The sequence below is a fragment of the Trematomus bernacchii genome, unplaced genomic scaffold (genome assembly GCF_902827165.1).
Source record: "Trematomus bernacchii unplaced genomic scaffold, fTreBer1.1, whole genome shotgun sequence".
Lineage (NCBI taxonomy): Eukaryota > Metazoa > Chordata > Actinopteri > Perciformes > Nototheniidae > Trematomus > Trematomus bernacchii.
In genome coordinates this window covers 2,400,113-2,422,507 of record NW_022987778.1, presented here as the reverse complement: position 1 = coordinate 2,422,507, position 22,395 = coordinate 2,400,113, and the positions used below count along the sequence as shown (strand labels likewise).

At 40.2% G+C, this 22,395-nt stretch overlaps 1 protein-coding gene across 4 annotated transcripts in view; it reads left to right on the top strand.

The window, feature by feature from the left end:
* The window catches only part of plekha7a (pleckstrin homology domain containing, family A member 7a), a 150,781-nt gene that overhangs the window by 69,217 nt on the left and 59,169 nt on the right, over window positions 1-22,395 (top strand). For all 4 annotated transcript variants that reach the window (XM_034149151.1, XM_034149149.1, XM_034149152.1 and 1 more), the window contains one exon: window positions 7,306-7,389. In XM_034149151.1, coding sequence (XP_034005042.1) covers window positions 7,306-7,389 — 84 coding nt within the window. The remainder of the gene's footprint in view (window positions 1-7,305; window positions 7,390-22,395) is intronic.

The window sequence follows — 22,395 nt, the reverse complement described above, 5'->3', positions numbered from 1 at the left end:
TGAGGAACTGGACGAGTGAAGTGTTCTTCTTTCAAAGTTCAGGAATAAGTTAAAAAGGAGACAAGGAAACTCGTCAGAAAGTTGTAAGAATATTTAATAAAGTAGAGAGAGCGCGTCTCCCCGTACATTTGTTATTTATGTCATTCTGTAGTCTTCATCTATTGGTTGCAACGACGAGGGGCGGGTCTTCCTCTTGGCTTCATGGTGACTTAGATTTGTCTCCCGCGAGTGATTATACAACGTCAATTAGTGAGAGTTTGACATAGTGTGTTCATTGTATAACTCCACAAGTCACTCTCCTTATACTCACATACACAACATATTATTTGCTACATGCTAACGGCTACAAACCACAATTTTCGCCAAAACGGAAGTCGGGTGTGTCGACAATGTTACGGCACATAAATATTGATTTTATTTAGTCTCTGAGTCAAACGCAGAGAGCTGACTGCAGATCAGCGGTCAGGATGTTCTGTAAGAGAAAGGTTCGGTTTATATCCCCCATGGCGTCGCAGGCCTTTTGAAGAAGAAACAGAGAGTGCTCGGGATGCAGGGGAGCTTGTCTGATAAATGGAGATCGATAGAAGAGCAACAAATCATGAAATTAAACGGGCTTGAAAGGCTGAGCGGTCTCGAGGTCGTTATTTTATCTCAGATGACAAAGTAATGATCCATTTAGTCTGAACAGCTTGTTTGGGTTTCTGGGTTTGTGGACATTCCATGCAAATCCAGTGTTATATCTCCTTTTAGATCTCCCATTGTCATTGCACAAACCCATCATTAATTTCTTTTTTAAGAAACCTTTTATTTTCTTTAATTGATTTGTCCATTCATTGTTCAAAATACCAACACATTTTTAATCAAAATACAGTATAAATCACATAACGTATGCCTCCAAATGTGGCCCAAAATATGTTCTAAAAATGGCTCCTGATTTGAAAAGGACAGGTATTTTTTTTTAGCTTTTTACTTTTTAAAAAGCCTTTAAATCTGGACTCGTTGTCTAGATTTGAATTCATTATTCTATAAAACAAGATGTTGTATCACAAACACATAGTTCTGAGTCTTCATCACATCAGAACCTGTGATTCTTGTGATGGTTTTGATAGAGCGTCTGTTCCCCGCTGGGATCGGAGCTGAAACGGGTGCCAGAATCCCATAAAATCTGTAATACCGTCCGCAGTGTGCCTGATCTCCTCCGATTGGTTCAGATCCGTCTCGTGTCGTCTGAGAGTCCCCGCTGAAGCAGATGGAGCCGAATGTGTCCGTGCACATTTGGCTTCAGATGCGAGAACTCAAACTGACACTAATGGTGAGAGGAAGGACTCGGCAAGTTTGATTAATTTGTGGGATTGATATGTTGCAGACTCTGAGGAAATGATTAATGCTGCTAGCGTCAGTGCATCAAGCCTAACATCTCTTATAAATGGCAGTATGTGAACATGAATCTGAAAAACAGGACAGATCCACTCCCTTCCTGCATGGACCGTGTTAGGATCCCTGTTAGGCTGTTCTTGTTCCTTCTAGACTGCTTTCCTGTAAATCACATTAAGGTCACATGTTGTTTTTGGGATGCACCCTGCTCAATACTACTCTGTACATAATCATGGCTGTGATTTGATCCTCCCATGCTCAAATACATTACTACTGCATGCAATTCTTTCTTTGAGATTTCCCTATGGGGATGTAAAGACTCAATAGGCCCCGAAAGAACAAACACATGCATTGATGGAAAGACGTCCGAGAGAAGGATTGTCAAACCAATCACCTAAGAACTAGCTGCTAATGGCTGCCTTGTGTTCCGTGTCATTTGAATCCATCTTGGTAATGGCCGACTCCAGTAACAATAACAACTAGCCTACTCGCTCGATCAAGATGCAATTACTGTTTGCTTATTGTTTTATTATTATTTATTCCTGCGCACCATAAAACTAGAAAGACACAACATGCATTTTTTAAGTTAATAGAAACTGCAGTTCAATCAGGAGAGACGGTTTTGATGTAAGAATACATATTTATTGCAGAGATACACAAATGAATGTAATGGTGATTTTGGCGATTAGGCCCCGTTGTGCAGGAAGTATCATTCGGGAGGGTAGAACCGATCCGACACTGGTGGTGGTGAATGGATAGTTGGGTCGGTCTGAAGGGGAGGGGCTTAGCTTGACCCTGGTGGTGGTGAATAGATAGTTGGGTCGGTCTGAAGGGGAGGGGCTTAGCTTGACACTGGTGGTGGTGAATAGATAGTTGGGTCGGTCTGAAGGGGAGGGGCTTAGCTTGACCCTGGATTCAGAGGGACAGGAGGTGAAAAGGGGTGGAGGAGGGTTGCATCGAGTCACCTGAAATGACAGCTGTCAGAGGGGAGAGCAGACTTAAAAGGTTTGGCAGAGCGCTATGATAGGCTCTTGGGAATAGAGCGAAGTGATTGGTTTAGCTGGAGAGTGACGCCCCCGATCACTTATTGAGAGGAGAGAGGGTAATTACGTGGGAATAGAAAATGAAGAGTAAAGACGGTCTTCCTGGTTGAACTTACGCTGAGCTTCATTAGTCGGCTAATAATTGTATAATTTTCAATACCATAACACTTTATCGTGAGATCCAGTCTTAACTTGTTCTTGCATCACAGCTTGCATCATCAACATGGACACAAATTAGGACAAGATTCAAGGAAACAGACATTAAACATGACATTACAAATAATAGTCTTTATTTCTATAGCACCTTTCATACAAGAAGTGCAGTTCAAGGTGCTTCACATAGACATTTCACAGACAATTGACATCACACAGCATACAGATACAAGTAAAAGACATAAAAACAAACTAAAAATAGCAAACATATAACAAATACATTTAGATTAAAGGTACAATGATGACATTGTGCAATAAAAGGGGGATAATGCAAATGTTTTGGTTCAAGCCACCACTTCACATTTGATATAGTCATTTGACCAAAGACTATTGATTCGTGCACCTTCTACTTTTTGGGTTATCCCCTTATCTAGGTAGGAGGCTGTGGCTCAGTAGATAGTGTGCTGGACTTCAAATCAGGGGATAGCAAGTTCGAGTCCCACTGCAGTCAGCATGTCGTTGTGTCCCTGGGCAAGACACTTCACCCCAAATTGCTCCTGTGGGGATTGTCCACAGTACTGAATGTATGTAAGTCGCTTTGGATAAAAGCGTCTAACAAGTAACATGTAATGTAATGTTATCTTGTCCTCCATCTAATTCCAGTTAGTCCCCAATTTGCAGGGAAGAGCATTGAACTTGACCTATTTAACAAGGAGCATCATTTTTCAGACATGTCTTGTATCTCTGGATTGCTTTCTGATCCTTTATTTTACTCTTGTTCTTCGATACCCTTCTTCCTGTTTGACCGACTTGATCAACAGGAGGTAGATTTTCCTCTCTCAACCTGAGCAACTGTCACAAAAAATATCATTTTATGTTCAACACTGATTCTTTTATGTCATCCCACTCTACTTAAAGCAGCACTATTCCTGCTGTTATTATAAGAAAAACCCACAATGGACTCGGAGATGTGAGGTACATTGTGTCTTTTATTACGTGTTAAAGGGCATTGTTAAAAGGGTGCTTTATGAAGCTTTTAGTGCTACCTTCATCATGTTTCCCTTTACAGCTCAGGTCATTGTTCAGCTCTACTGAAATGACACAATCATGTCTGTTATATCATGTACTATTTTAGACCTCGCTGCAGAAAAGGGATCCACAGCTGCTGATAAACAACCTTTTAGGGGACACTGACACGCTTTTTACTTTCATATTCTGTGAGCTATCAGACCTGGATCTATCAGTTCCCCCTGGAGAAGAGCTTCACACATCCGCTGAGAAATAAACAAGCCTTTGTGTGAATGTAGGCGATCAATATCCATACTTACTGCCAGGCCCACTGAGAGGATTTAAAGGTGTCATCAGTGGTCGTAAATACCTTTTTCACCATTCTGGCAGAGGGATCAGAGTTAATAGGTTTAACATATTGCATTTCATTTCATAAGCTCTTTGTGAATACTGCATGCGTCCATTAGTTCTTACACATTTGTGTGAATGAGAAATAGTTTACGGCTGTCATCATGAAATATTTAACATTTCTCAACTGGTGTTTACTGTGTGTTTGAGTGATTGGCGCAATATTTTCTTTAAAGGGGCCCTATTATGCTTTTAGGTTCATATTTGTATTTTGTGTCTCTACTGGGACATGTTTCCATGCTTTAATGTTCAGAAAGCTCTTCATTTTTCTCATACTGCCTGTGCTGCAGCACCTCTTTTCACCCTCTGATTGAAACCAGAGCCCAGTCTGCTCTGATTGGTTAGCTGGCCGGCTCTGTTGTGATTGGTCAACCGATTAGAGATGTCCCGCCCCTTAGCCTATCACGTACAATGTGTTGGAGTGCTCCAACCAATAAAATGCTTAACAGCAATTCAGGATTTTAGCCTTTGCAGACCATTTACATCAGGGGTGTCAAACTCAATTTCATGGCGGGCCACATTAGGTTGCACTCAAAGGGCCGGTTGTAACTATATAAATATATAATATATATATATATAAAATAATGTATTATATTACATTATTGCCTCTGAATTGGATTATTATCGGATAGGATAATAACTTAGTAATTAACTACGTCTGAAAGCAGAAGTCCAGGGCAAATAATTGCAAGTCTCTTCGGTGTGCATGTCACAAAACGAGATGCATTGTGGGACATGTAGTTTATGGGCAACCTGCTTCTGTAAAGATGCATGTAACCATATAATAAACGTATTATATTCTTTGCAAGCTCTTGCAGGGCCACATAAAATGAAGTCGCGGGCTGGATTTGGCCCCCGGGCCTTGAGTTTGAGACGCCTGATTTACATGCACACAAACCTATACAACACACTTCAGGAAAGGGAAACCCCAAAAGCATAATAGGGCCCTTTTTAAATATTTATTGGGAGAAAAGGTTTTTAAGAGAGCCTCCCTGAATACCAATGAGTTCTTTGGAATGGATTCACATTACCATAATAAACCAATTATCTAATAATGGTGTTTTAATGCTTGATTTCTTTATACATTTGTTTAAATCCCTGCTTAACGCATTTTTCTGCCAAAGTAATTCAAGTGTTTTAATGTAATCCATTAACAGGTGAAAAAACAGACCTTTTCCAAATATAATCATGTAAAGAAAAATATATTTCCATATCCAGATTAGATTTCCTTTTTCTTATTATTTAGATTTTGAAAGCCAAGTATTTGAGAAAGGAAGAAACGAAAAGTTTGTAAATAATGAGGAAGTAGATGGTATAGTGTATTTTGAGTCCCTGCTTCATTGGTTTACACTCTAACATGTTGAAGGGACTTTCTCCACATGTGCAACACACATGATATCACGTGCATTAATCAGCTCGCTGTCTATATGCTAAACAGCGTTGACAAACTGCTGTTTAGCATGTCTGTTGAATGTGTAGCCGCTCTGAGAGCAGAGAGTGTTTCAGTCGTAACTCAGAGCCCCATCGGGACTGTCTGTTTTCCCTTTCCTGCTCCAACTGATCGATTATAATTCCATCCTATTCAGACAATCATTAATTCTTAAAGCGCCTCAGACCGGTTGCAGGGCGGCTTGTGATGTTGAGACAGTGAGCGGATCCCCTGAGGGATGATATCTACAGCACGGGGTGTTTTTGTCCTGTAACACACACTCTGCAGCGTGACGAACACATCTCCTCCAGCATTGTAGCTCTCTTGAGGAAATGGAGCAGAGTTTTTCCGTGCTCCTGAACACCCTTTTCTGCATTTTCTCTCAAACGTTCATGTGTAAATGTGAGAACAGTCCTCTGAGGGCCACTGGAGGTGATTCGTCAGGGCTGAAGAAAACTATAAATTCTCAGCGTTGTGCTCCGGATGTCATTTTTTTACTTGAATCTGACAACCAAACACACCTGCAGTAGTTGAAAATGTTGACATTATGCAGCCAAAATAAGCACAAAAGGACAAACTCTAAACCACCGAACTCAAAACTTAATACCATGATCCTATATTTTAGAACTTAACTAACTCTTCACACGTATTTTTATGATGTCTCGTTTCAAACTTTTCTTATCTGTAGAATAAGATAAGAAATACTTTATTTATCCTACATTGGGAATTGTTTTTGTTACTTTAAAACAAGTATTGCACATAATTAGAAATACAAAAAGAGTAGAAAATAAACAATTATACAATATAAACATCTCAAAATAGAAGATGTATAGAACTTAAGATTGAAAATATAATAGTTGACCGTGATATGTAAGTGGCATATTAAATTAAATGTACAATGAGAAGTTATAACTCCAGTTAAACTTCTGTCAGTAAAGAATTTCAGAAAATAGTGGTTTCTTAGATGGTGACCTCTTCAGATTGCTTGTTTTATAAAAGTCCAAAACTCAACAATATGCAATTTACAATGATGTTAAATCAACTTATAGGGTGGAATAAATAGATTTAGCTCAATAAATTCAATTTAAAAGTTTCATGCTGTCAGAAAACTACGAGCCAGCTTATAATTTGTTGTTATTTTCAAATATTTGCGAACACATTTTGCTGCATGAGATCTCCCTTTATATGTACCAAAGAGGATTAGTGTCACACTTTTTTTTTGAGACCCCAACAAAAGTGAATCCTGGCTTTTTCCTCTTTAGTTCATTCACCGCAAACCTTCAGTGTAAACATCAATACACCACAGCAGTCATTGTCTACTCTTTGCTGTGAGGCATTCATGCTCCTGTTGAAATGGAGAACAACACACACACACGCACGCACACACGCACACACACACGCACACACACACACGCACATACACTAATTGTGACCCCTCATTCCTCCGCGTGTTGTTTTCCCTGTCGAATGCTTTGACGCTGTGCTAGAGGCTTAGAGCGACTGGCCGAGTCTATAACTGATGGAGGCCCTGCCTGCACTGGCCAGCTTTTTGTGCTGAGCCCGACTTTTGATTGCTGTACAGGACGTTTGGGTGGGGTTGTGGAGGGTGGGGTGGGAGGGGGGGGACGTCCCACAGCCAGCCCTCACATTCTACACTGGGCTGGGAAAGTCATGGACGAAATGCCCATGAGGGTGGAGAGCCTGTAATCCCACTACTCCTCCGGGGAATGATCGGCTCGTGTCGGCTATACTGGTGCTCACAGTGGGGGTGAAAATCCACAGTGATACCCTCACAGAGATTTCACTGGAGCTAATTTTGTCTCCTCTCTCTCTCTCTCTCTCTCTCTCTCTCTCTCTCTCTCTCTCTCTCTCTTTCTTCTGTCGCTTCAGTCATAACCAGAGGACCACGGCGTTTCGCCATCCTGTGAGCGGGCAGATCTCTGCGGAGAACATGGATTTCATCCTGCAGGAACAGTGAGTTATTACTTTTTTTTCCCCACTTATCTGCAGCCCATTACCTCAAATAACCTGTTGAAGAAGAGAACATATATATTTGATGTCCAATGCTTTGTGATACTTTGACTTTCTCCAGGTGGTTTGATATTCTCAATGCTAAATTGGCCCATTAAATTCTGTGTTTCCATCTCTGAGTTGAATGCTATGCTGTGACTGGGTTATTTGATCACTTCCTTATAAGTGATGTTGCTGATATTGAGGCAAATCTAAAAGGATTTAAGGAAAATGCTCTTCTGCCCTTGTAGTTGACTGTTCATGAGTTTGTGTCTGAACTTCTTTTTAACTGTGACTTCTTACCCATGCCTTAAAGCAATCATTTACATATTGCTTCTCAAGTTAAGCCAGTATACTTTATTCAGTGGGTATCCAGCAGCTTTAAAGAGAAAAGGGTCTAGTTTTTCAGTCAGGACGTGGGCCTTTTATTTCCCTGCTTTTTTAATAGATAAACCAGGGTTGCGGGTCGAATAGTCCAAAAATCAGCTCCTAAGTTCTAACCCTATCGTCTATTCCTTACCTCTGAGTGAAACGTCATGGGGTTAAGGGATAGTGGATAGGAGAATTCAAAAGGATTTAGGAGAAGAGACTGCGGTACTTTAGAGAATCCGAGTGCACTTTCACTATCCGACGTGTTTATGATGCGCCAGCGGAGGTCATAAATGTGCGTCTGCTGCTGTGGGGAAACTATGGAAACTACAGTTTTCTATACAGCGGACTACAACATGGATGTTTAATAAGAACGAGGGACTACTGTAAACTCATCTAGAGACTCTGCACCGTGCTCTGATGCTGTTGTTTTATGCTTTATGAACGGGGACAACAGAGAAACATATTCTTCATGACTAAAGTTGGAATTGAAATAAAAAAGGAAAGTGAAACTTATGCTCGTCACCCTCTCCCTCCGGTGCACATTAATACAAATGATCCCAATACGTATGACTGTATGAAAATATCTTAAAATCAATACAAATGTATTTATTATAAACGTTAGTCCTTAACATCTATCACTGTGTATATCACCATTCAAACATATTTTAAAAGTTGAACAAACCCCACACAGCTCAGTAAAGACTGAAATGTTGACTTTATTTGATCATTTCAGTAAAAACTAACGTTCATATTTCTCTTTTTGATTATAATACTGATGAACGTTCAAAACAAAGCACTTTGGCAACTTACCACATACGTTTTAAAATGCTTAATAAGCACCGTAACTTTCATGATATCATTTCTCGTTCATAATCGGTTGTTTCCGTGAACCGCCCGACTGTTGTGTGACGGCAAATGCTGCGGCTGCAAGGCATTGTGGGGGCAGCATTTTTCTCCTCTCCTTTCGGTTAGGGAGGTCCAGTGGTTCCTAAGCTAAAGGAGGTTATAAAGGAAGTTTGAAACCTCCTTTCCTATCATCTAGACTAGAGAATTGAACGGCTCTTATCATGGCTGCCACTGACTTCCTGGTCATTTCACTCAGTTAGGATTGTCCCTAAGCAAAACGGACTATTCGACCACAACCCAAGAGTGTTTTTACTGTCTGGTGTTATAGCAGCGCTCAGTAAAAGCTTGATCTGCTTTCCTGTTTGGACCATTGGAGTTGGATAATGCTGCTGAATGTACTTCTTGTTGCATCCCGTTCTTTCTTAAAGTAAGATGAGAAAATGTATACCACTGACTTGTTTGTCAGTTAAATAAACAGCTGGTTAGCTTAGCTTAGCATAGAGGCTACAGTTAGCAGGATAAAAGACCTCATGATGATTTGAAAACTCCGGGAAGTCATTACTCCCAGCAGAGGAATAGTAACTCACATTTGCCATACTCACAAACATGTATTTCCTTTACACTTCATTTAATGTATGGATTAAACAAACACAATATAGTGAGCTTTAGAGATGCTGCTCGTTGGATGAATTTACCCTTGAAAGCCAGACTAGCTAACCCTTTATTTATCCCCAAGGGGACCATTTCGTATTTAATTGTTATTATAAACTAGACAGGAAAGAGCAGAGAGGCTTCCAGGTGTCTGGTACAATTTCATTTATTTCAAAGAAGGTCAAAAACCCTGAAAAAGTAAAACTCCAGCAACAACGCAACGAAGAACAACTTGTTAGATCAGCTGGTTTTGTCTCGAGGCCTTGAACGTGACAGGATTTGAGTTGTGTTATCTTCTCATCCGTCCCTGACAAGAAGGTGAATAAGTGTTTACTGGAGTGTGTTTTTGTGTCCTTGTGTGTTATGGCCAACTTTATCCCCGGAACAGGGACATGTTTGCACTTGTCAGCCACTTCGATGTCTGTGCAGTTGGTAGATAATAACGACAATTTGTTTTTTAACCAGAAGGTTTTTCACTGCGAGTCCAACTCCAAATTATTATTTTTTTTTATTTAAATGAAGGTTTATCACTGAGTGCAGGTCTCTCTGGAATAAACACACTCATGCCTTTTTAGAGGTCATTGCACTCTAACGGCTTTGTGTATGAAATGTTTTCCTGCCAGAGACTAAACCCACACCAGACTTTCACCACAATGGAGACAATCTCTAAGGTCTCAGTTACAATAAATGGTTGTGATGCAGCACTGATGAATCTTTCATAGCAAAAGCTCCACAACAATCCAAAATCAACAAGAGAAAAAAAAACTATTCGGGAAGGTTGCACAGGGATTTAGAATTTGAGAGTGTGTGGGTGTTTCTCAATCTCGAGTAAAGCTGCTCCAGAGCCACTATTTCAAGCATACTACGTCATCGAGTGCCGCCGAAGGACTGTTCCAATCTCCAGTATACTTGGAAATCTACCGAGCCTGGCGTACTTCGTTTGGAGAAATTTCGAGGCTGCACATGTGTAGACTCCGCGGTCTTAAAATCCCCACCATGCTTTGCGCACGGACCCAATTTCCCCAAATCTGTGGCGGAAAATGTAAGGTGACTCGGAAGACATGTGCTACCAAGCAAGCGTACTCGACATTGAGAAACACCCCGTGTGTGCCTTTGTCAATCCTTTAAGAAAAACAACATCTTTGCTCCTGGCACTGTGCATCAGTTTTGGTGGAAGATAACAGTAATCATATTGTTTCTATGTGTTCAGTTCTGCGGTCCACTTTCTGGATACAGCTCTGTTTATTCTAGCACTTTTACCATTTCCTTTAGCAAGTCAAATGTACCTGCCGAAGCCCTCAGGAGGTGAATGTGAATGTCAGCTTGCAGAATACATCTGGGGGCAGCATGAAACTCTCAAACATCACACTTGAATTCATACCTTTGCAGCAGTCATGGTGATTCTTTCGACATTTGACTTGCATTGCAGTAGAAATGGAAGGGTCAAAACGCTGGGGAAATGTGTCTATGATCCAAAAATGAAGAAAACTGTATATTTTTCCTTCACCCTACCATTCAGAGCTCTAACATTTAGAGCCTTGAATATACTTTGTGTAACTTCAAGGCTCTAAATGGTGTTAGGGTTTAAATTGTTTAAATAGATTTTTTGTTGATATTTGACGAGAGGCTTTGTGGATCAGTCTAAGGCACACGTGTCAAACTCAAGGCCCGGGGGCCAAATCAGGCCCTTGGTGGATTTCATTTCGGCCCGCAGGATAATTGTTAATTACTATTAGATCTGGCCCGCTGGTATATTGCACCTTCACTCAATCCTGAGGGTCTCCTCCCCTCAGAGCCTGACCCCAAACATTGATGAACTTGCACCCAAGATGAGATGCCAAGTATCTGGCTTGAACTAGCATCACAGAGCAGCACACTGAGTTTACATGGATGTTTCCTTCTGCACTTTCTTTCTTGCGACAACAGGGCATGTTTGGCAATAGTTTTTTTGAAGCTGTTGTTGGCCTGTGGAAAAATGTAATCATAAGAAATGACTCTGGAAAATCTGCAGATAGAGCCATAAGAAATGAATGCAACTGATTATTTAATGTTTAATATTGTTTTTATAGGCAATCATTTAGGCTGTGTTAGTTCCAGGTTTAATATGTGCAATAAGTTCATTTCAATAAGGTCTGCAATTAACATTGAACCTGTCCGGGTTAGGGTTAGGTCGACTAGTACCCATTTTTTTTATTTTGGCCCACTGTGTATTTAAGTTTGACACCCCTGCTCTAAGGCTTTCGATGATACCAACAACCAATCAAAGCCTTTTGATCAAGATGCTGCTTTTAATACTTTCACCTGTTTATTTCCATTTCTTTAGAAAGTTCTCAGACTGTTTTTATCTTTGGTTTTAACTTGATAAATTCAATATTAGTTATCTTTTGACTTCGCTCCGACATGGCCATTTTTCATTTTACTATCTATACCATTTGTTCAGTTTCAATGTGACGTTATAACATCATGCACAAGAGACACTTTTTTCACACATTTAACAAAAAACTCAAACAAAAGCACACACAGTTTGGATCCAACATGGACATACAGAAATGTACATTTAACTAAATTGTATAAAATCAGAGCATGAAAACAGGATAAAAACACTTAAAATTCAAATAACTTATTCCACCATTAGACCTGGTTAGCCAACAGCAACACTGACTGGTTTAAAGTTGTGACATGCAGATTAAATACAGAAAAACATATTTCACAATTTGTACATATTAAAAAATTAGTTAACTCACTCATCGGCTCCACCACAAATCAGGCTTTCTCAGGGTTACAGTTTCCTTTTGATCGCCTCAACATATTGAAATCCTTTAAAATTAACTTTGAAACTCCAAGAAGACAAACATTAGACAAACATAGCATTTAATAAGTGCTTAAACTTTGTTAATCCGACATTAATCCTTGCCCCTAGTATGAGGAAACTAATTGATCCAGGAAAGTGTTTTTAATACTGAAGGATATTTGGTTAGCTTCTCTGTGTTTCTGTGCAATGCCACTTAAGAATTTGAACTTGAATATATAATTTTCTCTTAGGCATTAAACATATTAATGTCAATGAGACTCTTAATGAATAACCCCTAACAGTTGTTTTCTGGTATGTGTGCACACAGCTGGCTAACTTACTTTTAAATAGCTCTTAACTCAAGAGGGTCAGGCTTTCAAGTGAGTCTCTCCTTCAACTTTCACTTCACCTCACGTCTGGATCTGAACCCCCCCCCCGCTGTAAGTGTGACTCTGTGAAGCTGAAGGACCTGGAGATCAGTGGAGCCACCTCCTGGAGTTGAAAGCTTGATGTTTTCCTCCAGAGCTTCAGCTGGCAGATCTTTAAAGACCCTGCCCTGAGGTTCATTTCTAACTCGACTTAAATTAAAACGTGTCCTTCAGTGGAGAGAATCTTCCCAAATAAGAGTATGCTTATTTTAGAATATACAAATAACACTGATTCACATTTAATAATAATAATAATAATACATGACACTTATATAGCGCTTTTCTAAAAACTCAAAGACGCTTTGACAGAGAATAAAACATTATAAATGGCCCGCTGGCCCGTAAGCACTATTTAGACCCCCCGGGCCAGCATAACGTACTTTACACTTGCCCGCTCGGGCCACTAAAAATATTGGTTTAAAAAAAAAAAAATGGTCCTGTGGTATTAGTATTTTGACAAGCAATTTTGTTAAATTGTTTTGTTTATTAACGCTACAACATAGCGTTTCGTGAGGCGGTTGTTGTTGTTGGGTGAAAAGCAAACAGCTGTTTGCTGCGTTCACTACAGACTTCTCGCCACCTAACCATTTGCTAAATGTTTTTAATACCAGCGGTAAACCGGCCAAGCGCCGGGCAAAAAAACAATCTTCAAATAAAAGAAAGTCACCGGAGGAGTTAAAGGAGAGTGTGAGAAGAAGAGGGAGAGAAAGTTTCAGCCAGCTTGATCGATGGAGTTGGCTTCAATATGATGCCAATATAAACAAGGTCTTTTGTCGGCTCTGTACATCAATGCCGACCTATGCTGACAAGTAAGTGAGTAGAACATTTAAAGGTATTGGCTATAGGGAAATGTCCCAGAGGTTTAGGATAATGAAGGTTCTAATCTAGGCTATTACTAAGCCATTACGTGTCTAACTCCTACTGACAGGAAGGCAGAAAGCGCATTATACAAATAATAATACTCATAATAATGATAATAGCAGACATTTTTTAACAATGACCACAATATAATTATTTTAATAAACCAAATATGAACAATTGAGGAAAATTAGGAGGAACTGATGATTCAAATGTTGTAGTACAAGTACAGGGTGTCCGCGGGGTCTTACAAAGTATTACAAGTTGATTAATCAATTTAGCGAAAATGAAGGCTATTAAAAAGTATTAAACGGTGTTTTCCAAGGTATTACATTGTGTAGCTTGTTTTCAATAAGTATATAAATTGTCCAAAGAGGTTGTATTCTACAGTGTGCCTGAATGTAATCATTGCGTAGGTGTGCAGTGTGATTCTGTGTAGTTTATTTATGGCATCCCGTTGGATTTGACGTCATCTGAACAGGACATCGCGAAGGTCCGTTTACGCCGGTTGTTAAACAACATCGTTATGGGGAAATGCAAGTCTGCGTCCAAATGGTTGGAAGATAAGGAGGAAGGACAATCAATACTGTATATAGTAAATGTGAGGTAAAGTGTGTCGCCAATGTAATCGGTTAAAACTCAAAGTGGAGATGAGGTCTTAAAATGTATGGAAAGGGTCTTAAAAAAGGTCTTAACTTTGACTTCAGGATTCCTGCATATACCCTGAAGTAGTAATGTAGTTTGTGCATACATTACTATTGCAACAAATGTGTTCATTTTCTTCATTATTAGTCGATTTTTTGGACAAATGCTCTTGGGCCAGTGGTTACAATGGTGGGGCCAGTGTTAACACAATTCGGGCCAGTGGAATTTTACCCTTAATGTCTACCCCTGGGGGGGGGGGTGGTGGTCAGTGGTTGAATGCATTGTTGAACAGGTGGGTTTTGAGTGATTTTTTGAATGTGGTGAGGGAGGAAGAGTCTCTGGAAGGTTTGATTCATGAGTTTCTAAAGCTTTCTTTTTGGTCAATCATATATAGGAGAGGCTGTGGCTCAGTTGGTGGATGGTTGTGCTTCAACTGGGAATTCCCATGCAGTCAACATGTTGAAGTGTCATTGAGCAAAATACTTAATCCCAAATGCTCCTGATGGCATGGCCTGCGGTCTGTGTGTGTGTGTGTGAATGTTTTCTTACAGGTTGCACCTCGTATAGCAGCCTCTTTATGAATGAGTGAAGGGGTGAATACTGAGTTTTATAAGCAAAAGCGCTTGAAGGGGTTTCAAAGCATGGACATTTAGCATTCACTATAAAACATACACTCGTAAAAACAACTCATTCACGATTATTATAACAAATACACAGAGGAAAACGAATAACAGATCATCGGCCCTTACTAATATAATACATACTCGGTGATAGAGGGCACACTTAATGCCATCAGTATATATACTGTTCACTACCATTGAAATACTCTGACTTATATTCGAGTTTAGTTGTTGATAGAAAGATGTTGAGAAAGACAGTTAAGATTTTGGCTCTCTAGAAATGTTTGATACTGGTTTTCTTATCTCAACCTAATTATTAGTCTCATGTTTTCTATAATGTGTGTGATGGCATGTTTTTTTAATGTTTCATGCATACATCTTACTAATTCATTGAGGAGTAATTAGTAAAGCCTTTTTTTTTACCCTCTAATCAAATGATGAAACGCAATTCAAATGTAATCATATCATGTAATAACCATTCTCACCTCCTGTTCATTTGTTCTGTTTCTGTCACCGTCTCATTCCTTTCCATTTCCTGTTCTATCTATTTCAATTTGTCCCCGCCCCTGTCCCGCGTTTTCTGTCATTTCGACTTCTCGTTCTTCATATTATCTGTCATATGTCTTCGTCTCAGAGATCTCTCCGTCTCTCTCCTGCTTTTCCTTTTTATTTTCCTCTCATTTCATCTTCTGTTTCTACCTTTTATCTTTTTATATTAATCCTTGTTTTGCCGTCCTTCTCTTTCGAATACATTTGAATTAGTCAGAAAAAAGATGTGAACCTGTCACTTCAGAGATCTTATGAATTATGTATGCAACGTGTGCTCGAGACAAACATAACAAGTAGAAAACTGGAGATGCTTTTTTCAATATCTGATTTAAAAAATGTTCTTTTAGGCAAAATAAATGGAAGAAATGTGCATAAATGTTGCTCATATTAAAGCACTCATTTGGTAGCAGATGTAGCAATGTGTCTGACTACCAGAGCAGCAATCTAAGCATATGTTTAATATTATTTTTAACATTTCAAGTCTCTCTCAGTGAGCCTTATTTTTCACAAGTGGGTAGGTGGTAGTGCTTTTCTGCCAGCCTCGGTTTGTTGTCGCTGAACACAGATACACACTTTGACTTATATACCTTCCTGTCATATTTGTGTTCATCTACTTCTGCATTTCTCTCCACTTCACTCTTCTCCTGTAAAGCAAGAGTGCTTTCTCTGTCTCTCATTTATGTCCAGCTCTCCTTTTTCAACACAGATGTACCAGGTTACATTTTCCCTCGCTGTGACTGATGGACAAGTCTTATTAGCAGCTGCGTAGGCGAGAAGCTGTCCAAGCTGCTATGAGAATCACACACACACACACACACACACCACACACACCACACACACACACCACACACACACACACACACACACACACACACCACACACACACACACACACACACACACACACACACACCTCTGGCACTTCAGCATTAGGTGTGTGTAGATGTGTGGTTATTGAAAATAGATGCTGAACTCTGTACATGATAGAAGTGGTTTATAGTGCATGTGCAGAATAGTTGCATTACTCAGTGTAATATTGCAGCGGCACACTTCAGGACTTTATTAGCTGTGATTATGCAACACACAGCTGAGGGTAAGACATTAAGGCTTTGGAAGACTGGTTAAACCCACATGTGAATATTGACTGAAAAGAATGATCCTTTTTGGGGTTTTCCCTTGCTTGTGTTGTTTAGGTTTTTGTGCATGTTAATGGTCTGCAAAGCCTGAAATCCCAAAGTTCCTCTCCCACACTTGAAAAGCCTTCATTGGACTCCTTTGTCTACTTCTGGAACATACCGTAGTGACATCACTATGTAACATTCGCACTTCCATTTGCTAGCGCTCCATCACATTGCATGCGGGACATCTCTAAGCGGTTGTCCAATCACAACAGAGCCGGTCAGCTAACCAATCGGAGCAGACTGGGCTCTGGTTTCAGACAGAGGGTGAAAAGAGGTGCTGCAGCACAGGCAGTATGAGAAAAATAAAGAGATTTTTGAACATTAAAGCATGGAGACATGTCCCAGTAGAGACACTACATACTGATATGGACCTGAAAATGAGCAGAATAGGGCCCCTTTTAAGAGTTTTTGTCTGCAGTTGATAATAACTTAAAAGGCACTCATGTATCAAGTCCCACACAGGTCAATACTTAAGGAATACTTTCAGTTTTTGCAATATCCGTTTATTAGTTTTCATGCTGAGAGTTGCAACAGATCAATACAACTCTAATGTGTGTCTATTACAAAGCTGGAGCCAGAAGGCTATTAGCTTAGCTTTGTAAAAGGACTACACGCAGCAGGAAACAGCTATCCTGACTCTATAAAGTTTATATATATCCCTCCCAAAACCTCTAAAGCCCGCTGTTCAACAAGTATTTCATATACATACACAACAGGTGTGTCAAAACAGCAATTTGTGGTTACATGCCGCAACAATACCTCTGAGAAAAACAGACGAACACTTCCCAGAATGTTGTTGTCAACATTCAAACAAAACAAAAAAATACAATTATGGTTAACTACATTTCTGTCTGTAGATTAAACAAACATAAAACATATAATATGATAATCAGAGATTTTGGTGCTCAAAGCAGGGACGTGGGAAGGGGGGGTGCTGAGGGGGCTGCAGCACCCCACCTGTTGGCGAAGAGTTGTAACTGACTCAACGCCAAAAAGTTCACTAACTAAATATATATATATATTTAGTCTTTAAGATCATTGGTTGTCTTGTAGTAGACAACAAACATATTTGCATGTCCTCAGTGTGCACCATAGAGCAGTATCCTGACTGGCTGCATCACGGCCTGGTACGGCAGCTGCACCGCCCTCAATCGTAAGGCTTTACAGAGGGTGGTGAGGGTACCTACTGTAGGAAACATGACAGTAGCTAGCAGATTTCGACAGATACAGCCCACTCAAAAATATATTGTTTTATATAAAATTAATTGATATATATATTAGCTATACACTTTACGAATATAATAGTTTTTTATGGACAACTTCTCCAATCAATCTCGTCCAACTAATCTTGCTGCTGTCACTCATCAAACCTGGCAACTCCGGGCTTCCTGGCAGCTGTCAATCAAAGTCCAGTGGCTCCGCGCCACAGTTTCGCCGCTGCGAGGCCCCGCACCCCCCGCACCCACCCGCACCCGCACCCCGCCTGACTTCCCGCGTCCCTGGCTCAAAGTCACTCTGACATCATGTCTGTACCATTCTCGTATATTGAATGTAAGGATTTTCTTTCAATTTTGTCAATAGGGCTGCACCATTTTTTTTTTTTGCCCTAACCCTTTTTTTTTGTTTAAAGTTTTTGCTAAACTAACTAACTCTCTCTCTCATTATCTTTATTCTCAGAAAGCGAATAAGTGTGTTTCCCGTAATGTCTACAAGTAAATCTTATAAGATCACCTTTGAAGCCGAGTAGTACTTGTAAAGAAGACTGGAGGTTTTGTTTGGCTGCTTAGATAAAGGAATAACTGAAAATATTCTTGAACAGACAGATCTTTATCATGGATTTCCATCAGGTCAGGGTTTGGTTTATTGGGGGCCATTAATAAGTTCAATAAGAGCAAAATATATTGCTGGAGGCTGGAACTTTTTAATCGCAGCTCATCACTGCCAATAACCATTTAATCCGTTGACCTTTCATCTGTTATTGCTATCAGGCTGTAGTTTAATACTTGAATTGTGCTTCACCTTCTTCTGTTCTGATCCTCCTTGCTTGGGTAACCACATTCATATCGTTTGAATGATATCGTTAATACTACACGGTACATGCTTCAATGTAAATATTCATGATTTCCTCTCATCTAATTACAGTGTATCTTTCAACACTAAAAGACTATGTAATTATCATTAATTTATGTTGCCGGCTGGTGAACATGCACCTTCTTTTAGCTGTGAACTCTAATTATACAATTAACATCGCACCACTGCGAAGGAAACAGGAGAAACCATTTGAGCTGTTGCCCCAGGCGCCATCCAAAACATCCCATTAAAGCTGCTATTTAAAGCTCCGGTGAGCCGGCATGAAGCTCTGAGGATTTCACTGAGGCCGAAGCTCTTTTGTAAACTTTTATATTCATCCAAGGATGCAGAGGCTCAACAGAGCTGCCCTTTTTCAGCTTCACATTCAGACACTTACAAACCCAGTCATTACCTTATACTAGCTCACCTGTAGATTACTGCCATCCTGGTACACATGCTGTCTCACACACACGCACACGCACACACGCAACCGCACACGCACCACACGCACCTCGAAGCCAGTGAAGTATATTTACTCAAGTATTTGACTTAAGTATATTTGTCACTCTTTAAATTTAACAGTTTCCTATTATTAAACAATTACCAATTAAATTTTCCCAATCAAACATTTTCTAAAGTCAATAGTTTCCCAATAAATAAAACAAATCCCTATTCAAACAGTTTGCCAATTTGGGATCCTTAAAGTTTAGCTAATATTATTCAAGCAAATACTTCACTTTTTACTCCACTACATTTATTGGACAGCGTTGGGTAACCTTACCAATTTGATTCTTAGTTAGCAACTTGAGGAAGGCATCAGCTCACAGGCCATGAAAGCCGAGTAGAAAGTGTGTAGGTGTGTGTGTGTGTGTGTGTGTGTTGTGTGTGTGTGTGTGTGTGTGTGTGTGTGTGTGTGTGTGTGTGTGTGTGTGTGTGTGTGTGTGTGTGTGTGTGTGTGTGTGTGTGTGTGTGTGTTGTGTGTTGTGGTGTGTGTGTGTGTCGTGTGTGTGTGTGTGGTGTGTGTGTGTGTGTGTGTGTGTGGTGTGTGTGTGTGTGTGTGTGTGTGTGTTGTGTGTGTGTGTGTGTGTGTGTGTGTGTGTGTGTGTGTGTGTGTGTGTGTGTGTGTGTGTGTGTGTGTGTGTGTGTGTGTGTGTGTGTGTGTGTGTGTGTGTGTGTGTGTGTGTGTGTGTGTGTTTTCTCACGGGGGGTTATCGCAGATTAAAGGGTCTGAAGTGTCAGGAGTTCACAGCTGCAGGAGTATTTTATCAGCTCTTAATTTGGCAGCAGATGGAATAACTTCCTGCTGCTGTCTGGGTCTCAGTCTCCGTCTGCATCTCAAGCTTTTCCTTCTCCCTGTCATCGGCTTCAGGGTCCTGGAAAACCTGGAAAATATTAGCATGGAAACTATAGTGAGATTTAAAGGTTACTTTTCCTGGATAGGGTGAAGAAATGTCCCATTGCTGTTGTGTTACACCAGGCTTAGTCATTAATCCTAATATAGTAACATTACCTAAACTTCTTATTGTTCTGCTGATCTTTGTTGCACATTAACGTCTTTACGTTGGGCAGGTTACTATATTGATATTATATTTTGATATTGTGATATAACACAAGATACCATCTTAGATTTTGAATCTAAGTGAATCTATGAATTCAATATCATTGAATTAAAAACAGCACAACAACAAATGAATATAATTTTCTGAATTTAAGCGACAATTCAAGCTGTTCTTTATTTGCCTTACCCCAAAAATGTCATTGTGTAAATATTTTGAGAAGGCACAGGTTATCAAACCTACAAAAAAAGTCTGTTTTGATATATATTTGATCTAAACTATTTGATTTCCTCCAACATGCTCAATCTAGGGGAATCTAGGGAATACCTTTTCTTACCCTCAGGTCATAAAGAAGCTTGGTTTTGCTTGAAAAGAACAGGCATGCTTGCTTTCCCATTTAAAGTAAAGTTAAACCAAATTCCTGGCTGTCACCTCCCCTACCTTTTTTCTTTGGTAATCATGTTTTTCCGTAATCTTTCTCTTTTCCTGTTTTCCACCTGTTTTTTTATAGTGTGTTTCCAGCCCTTTGCTCTGCTCATTGATATGGGATCTGGTGATTTAAGAGCAGCTATGCCAGTGATGTGATGACTGAACACATGGCGCTGCACCGGGGGGCGGCATGGCAGTGCTTTGGTTTGACTGTTGCCATGGCAGCAGTGTGGAATCGTATCCGGGGGATACAGTTGTAGATGGAATGTGTTGCTCAACATCGACGGTGGATTCATGTTATTGCTTTTCTCATAATCTTACATTAGCTTTACAATAAATACACTTAGAGATCTCATGTTTGTGTCGCAGTGGGGATTTGTTTAGACGAGCTCAGCATAAAGACTAGAAGCAGGAGGAAACTAGCAGTTCTGTCAAAAGTACAAAACAACAACTAAAGATGAAGTTAACGTATTGCTTATTGACATAATTGGATACCATGGTACTGTTCAACCTGAGATACAATGCAACTGTTCTGCTATAACCACTATTTTTATTATGCCACTTTATTTTTTAAAGAGGCCCTTTTATGCTACTTAGAGTTTATTTTCCCTTAGTGTGTTTTATAGGCTTTTTCTTTATTGAAATAGTCTGCAAAGGCTAAAATCCCATCCCAAATCATTTCTGTATTTCCTACATTGTAAACACAATCCTGAATACTTAGAATTTATGACGGAGATTCTGCATTGAAATAGTGGCAGCATGTTGAACTTTCCCTTTGTGACACTCAAATGAACACGCAGTGAGTTTAAGATGATGTAGAAAATCACAAAACAGTGTAAAACAACGAAGTAAAGATCATTTAGGCCTACCAACATCATGTATACATCACACTGATTTAAAGGTCCCATGTCATGCTTTTCTGGTTATTACCCGTCCCCTTGTGTGTTATGAAGCTTTTTTCTGCATGTAAACGGTCTGCAGAGTCACAAACCCTCAAAGTACACCCTGTAGCGAGTAAAACTCTAACACAGAAAAGACCTGTCTATGCTGCCCCAGAACGCCTCGTTGGACATTTCTCTTTTTTCATTGTTTACTTCTTGGGTATAGTGACGTATTTCGAGTATAGTGACGTTATGTCCGCGGAGCCGTTACGTTTGGACCAATCCGCGGACTTCCTCACACACACACACACACACACACTCGGCGGGACGTTGCGAGGCTCGCTGCTGCGAGGAGCGGGACACTGTGAGCTGGCTCACTGGTGTGGGGTCGGTGAGACAGCGAGACACCGCGGAACTCAGCCTGGGCACACACACAAACTCCCAGCCAGGCTGCAGGTGTGTGTGTGTGTTCGGACTGGGTTTCGCTGTGTCTCGCTGTCTCGCAGACGGCCACTGGGCTCACAGGGAGGGGGGGGGGCAGGAGCTAGTATACCTCAACAATGGAATTATGATCATTAGAAATGGCCATGACATGAGACCTTTAAGAGAGAAAGTGTCAGGGGAAACAAACGTTGGAGAAAAGGCGGATGCATTGGCATTAAGGGTTCTCCACAAAATCCAACCAGTCATATTCCTTTTGAAATGGGGACATAAGAATATCTATATAAGAAACTTTTTAGAAAAAACGGCAATATTTGCCTCAACGACGTGTCAGTGCTGAAATAACGATCTCCTCTGAGTGTTTTTCTCTGAGTTAATTTAAAGTTTCTGATTGTTTTGTTATGCGCTGTTGAAGCTGTATTTAAATGTCAGCTGTGCGTTGTGTGGGCTGCCATTCTGTTGATTGTGACATATTCTGCTGTGGGTGTATGTGTGTTTTATGTGAAGCTGTTATGGTGGGAGTTTCTCAACTTTTGAAGTTACTTTTTCCTGTTGTCTTGTGAGAGGTATCATTAAAATGCAGATAAAGTATTGTGGTGAAATGTCAGAATGATTCTGACAATTACTTTTCCTGTGTGATTACATCTCCTTTG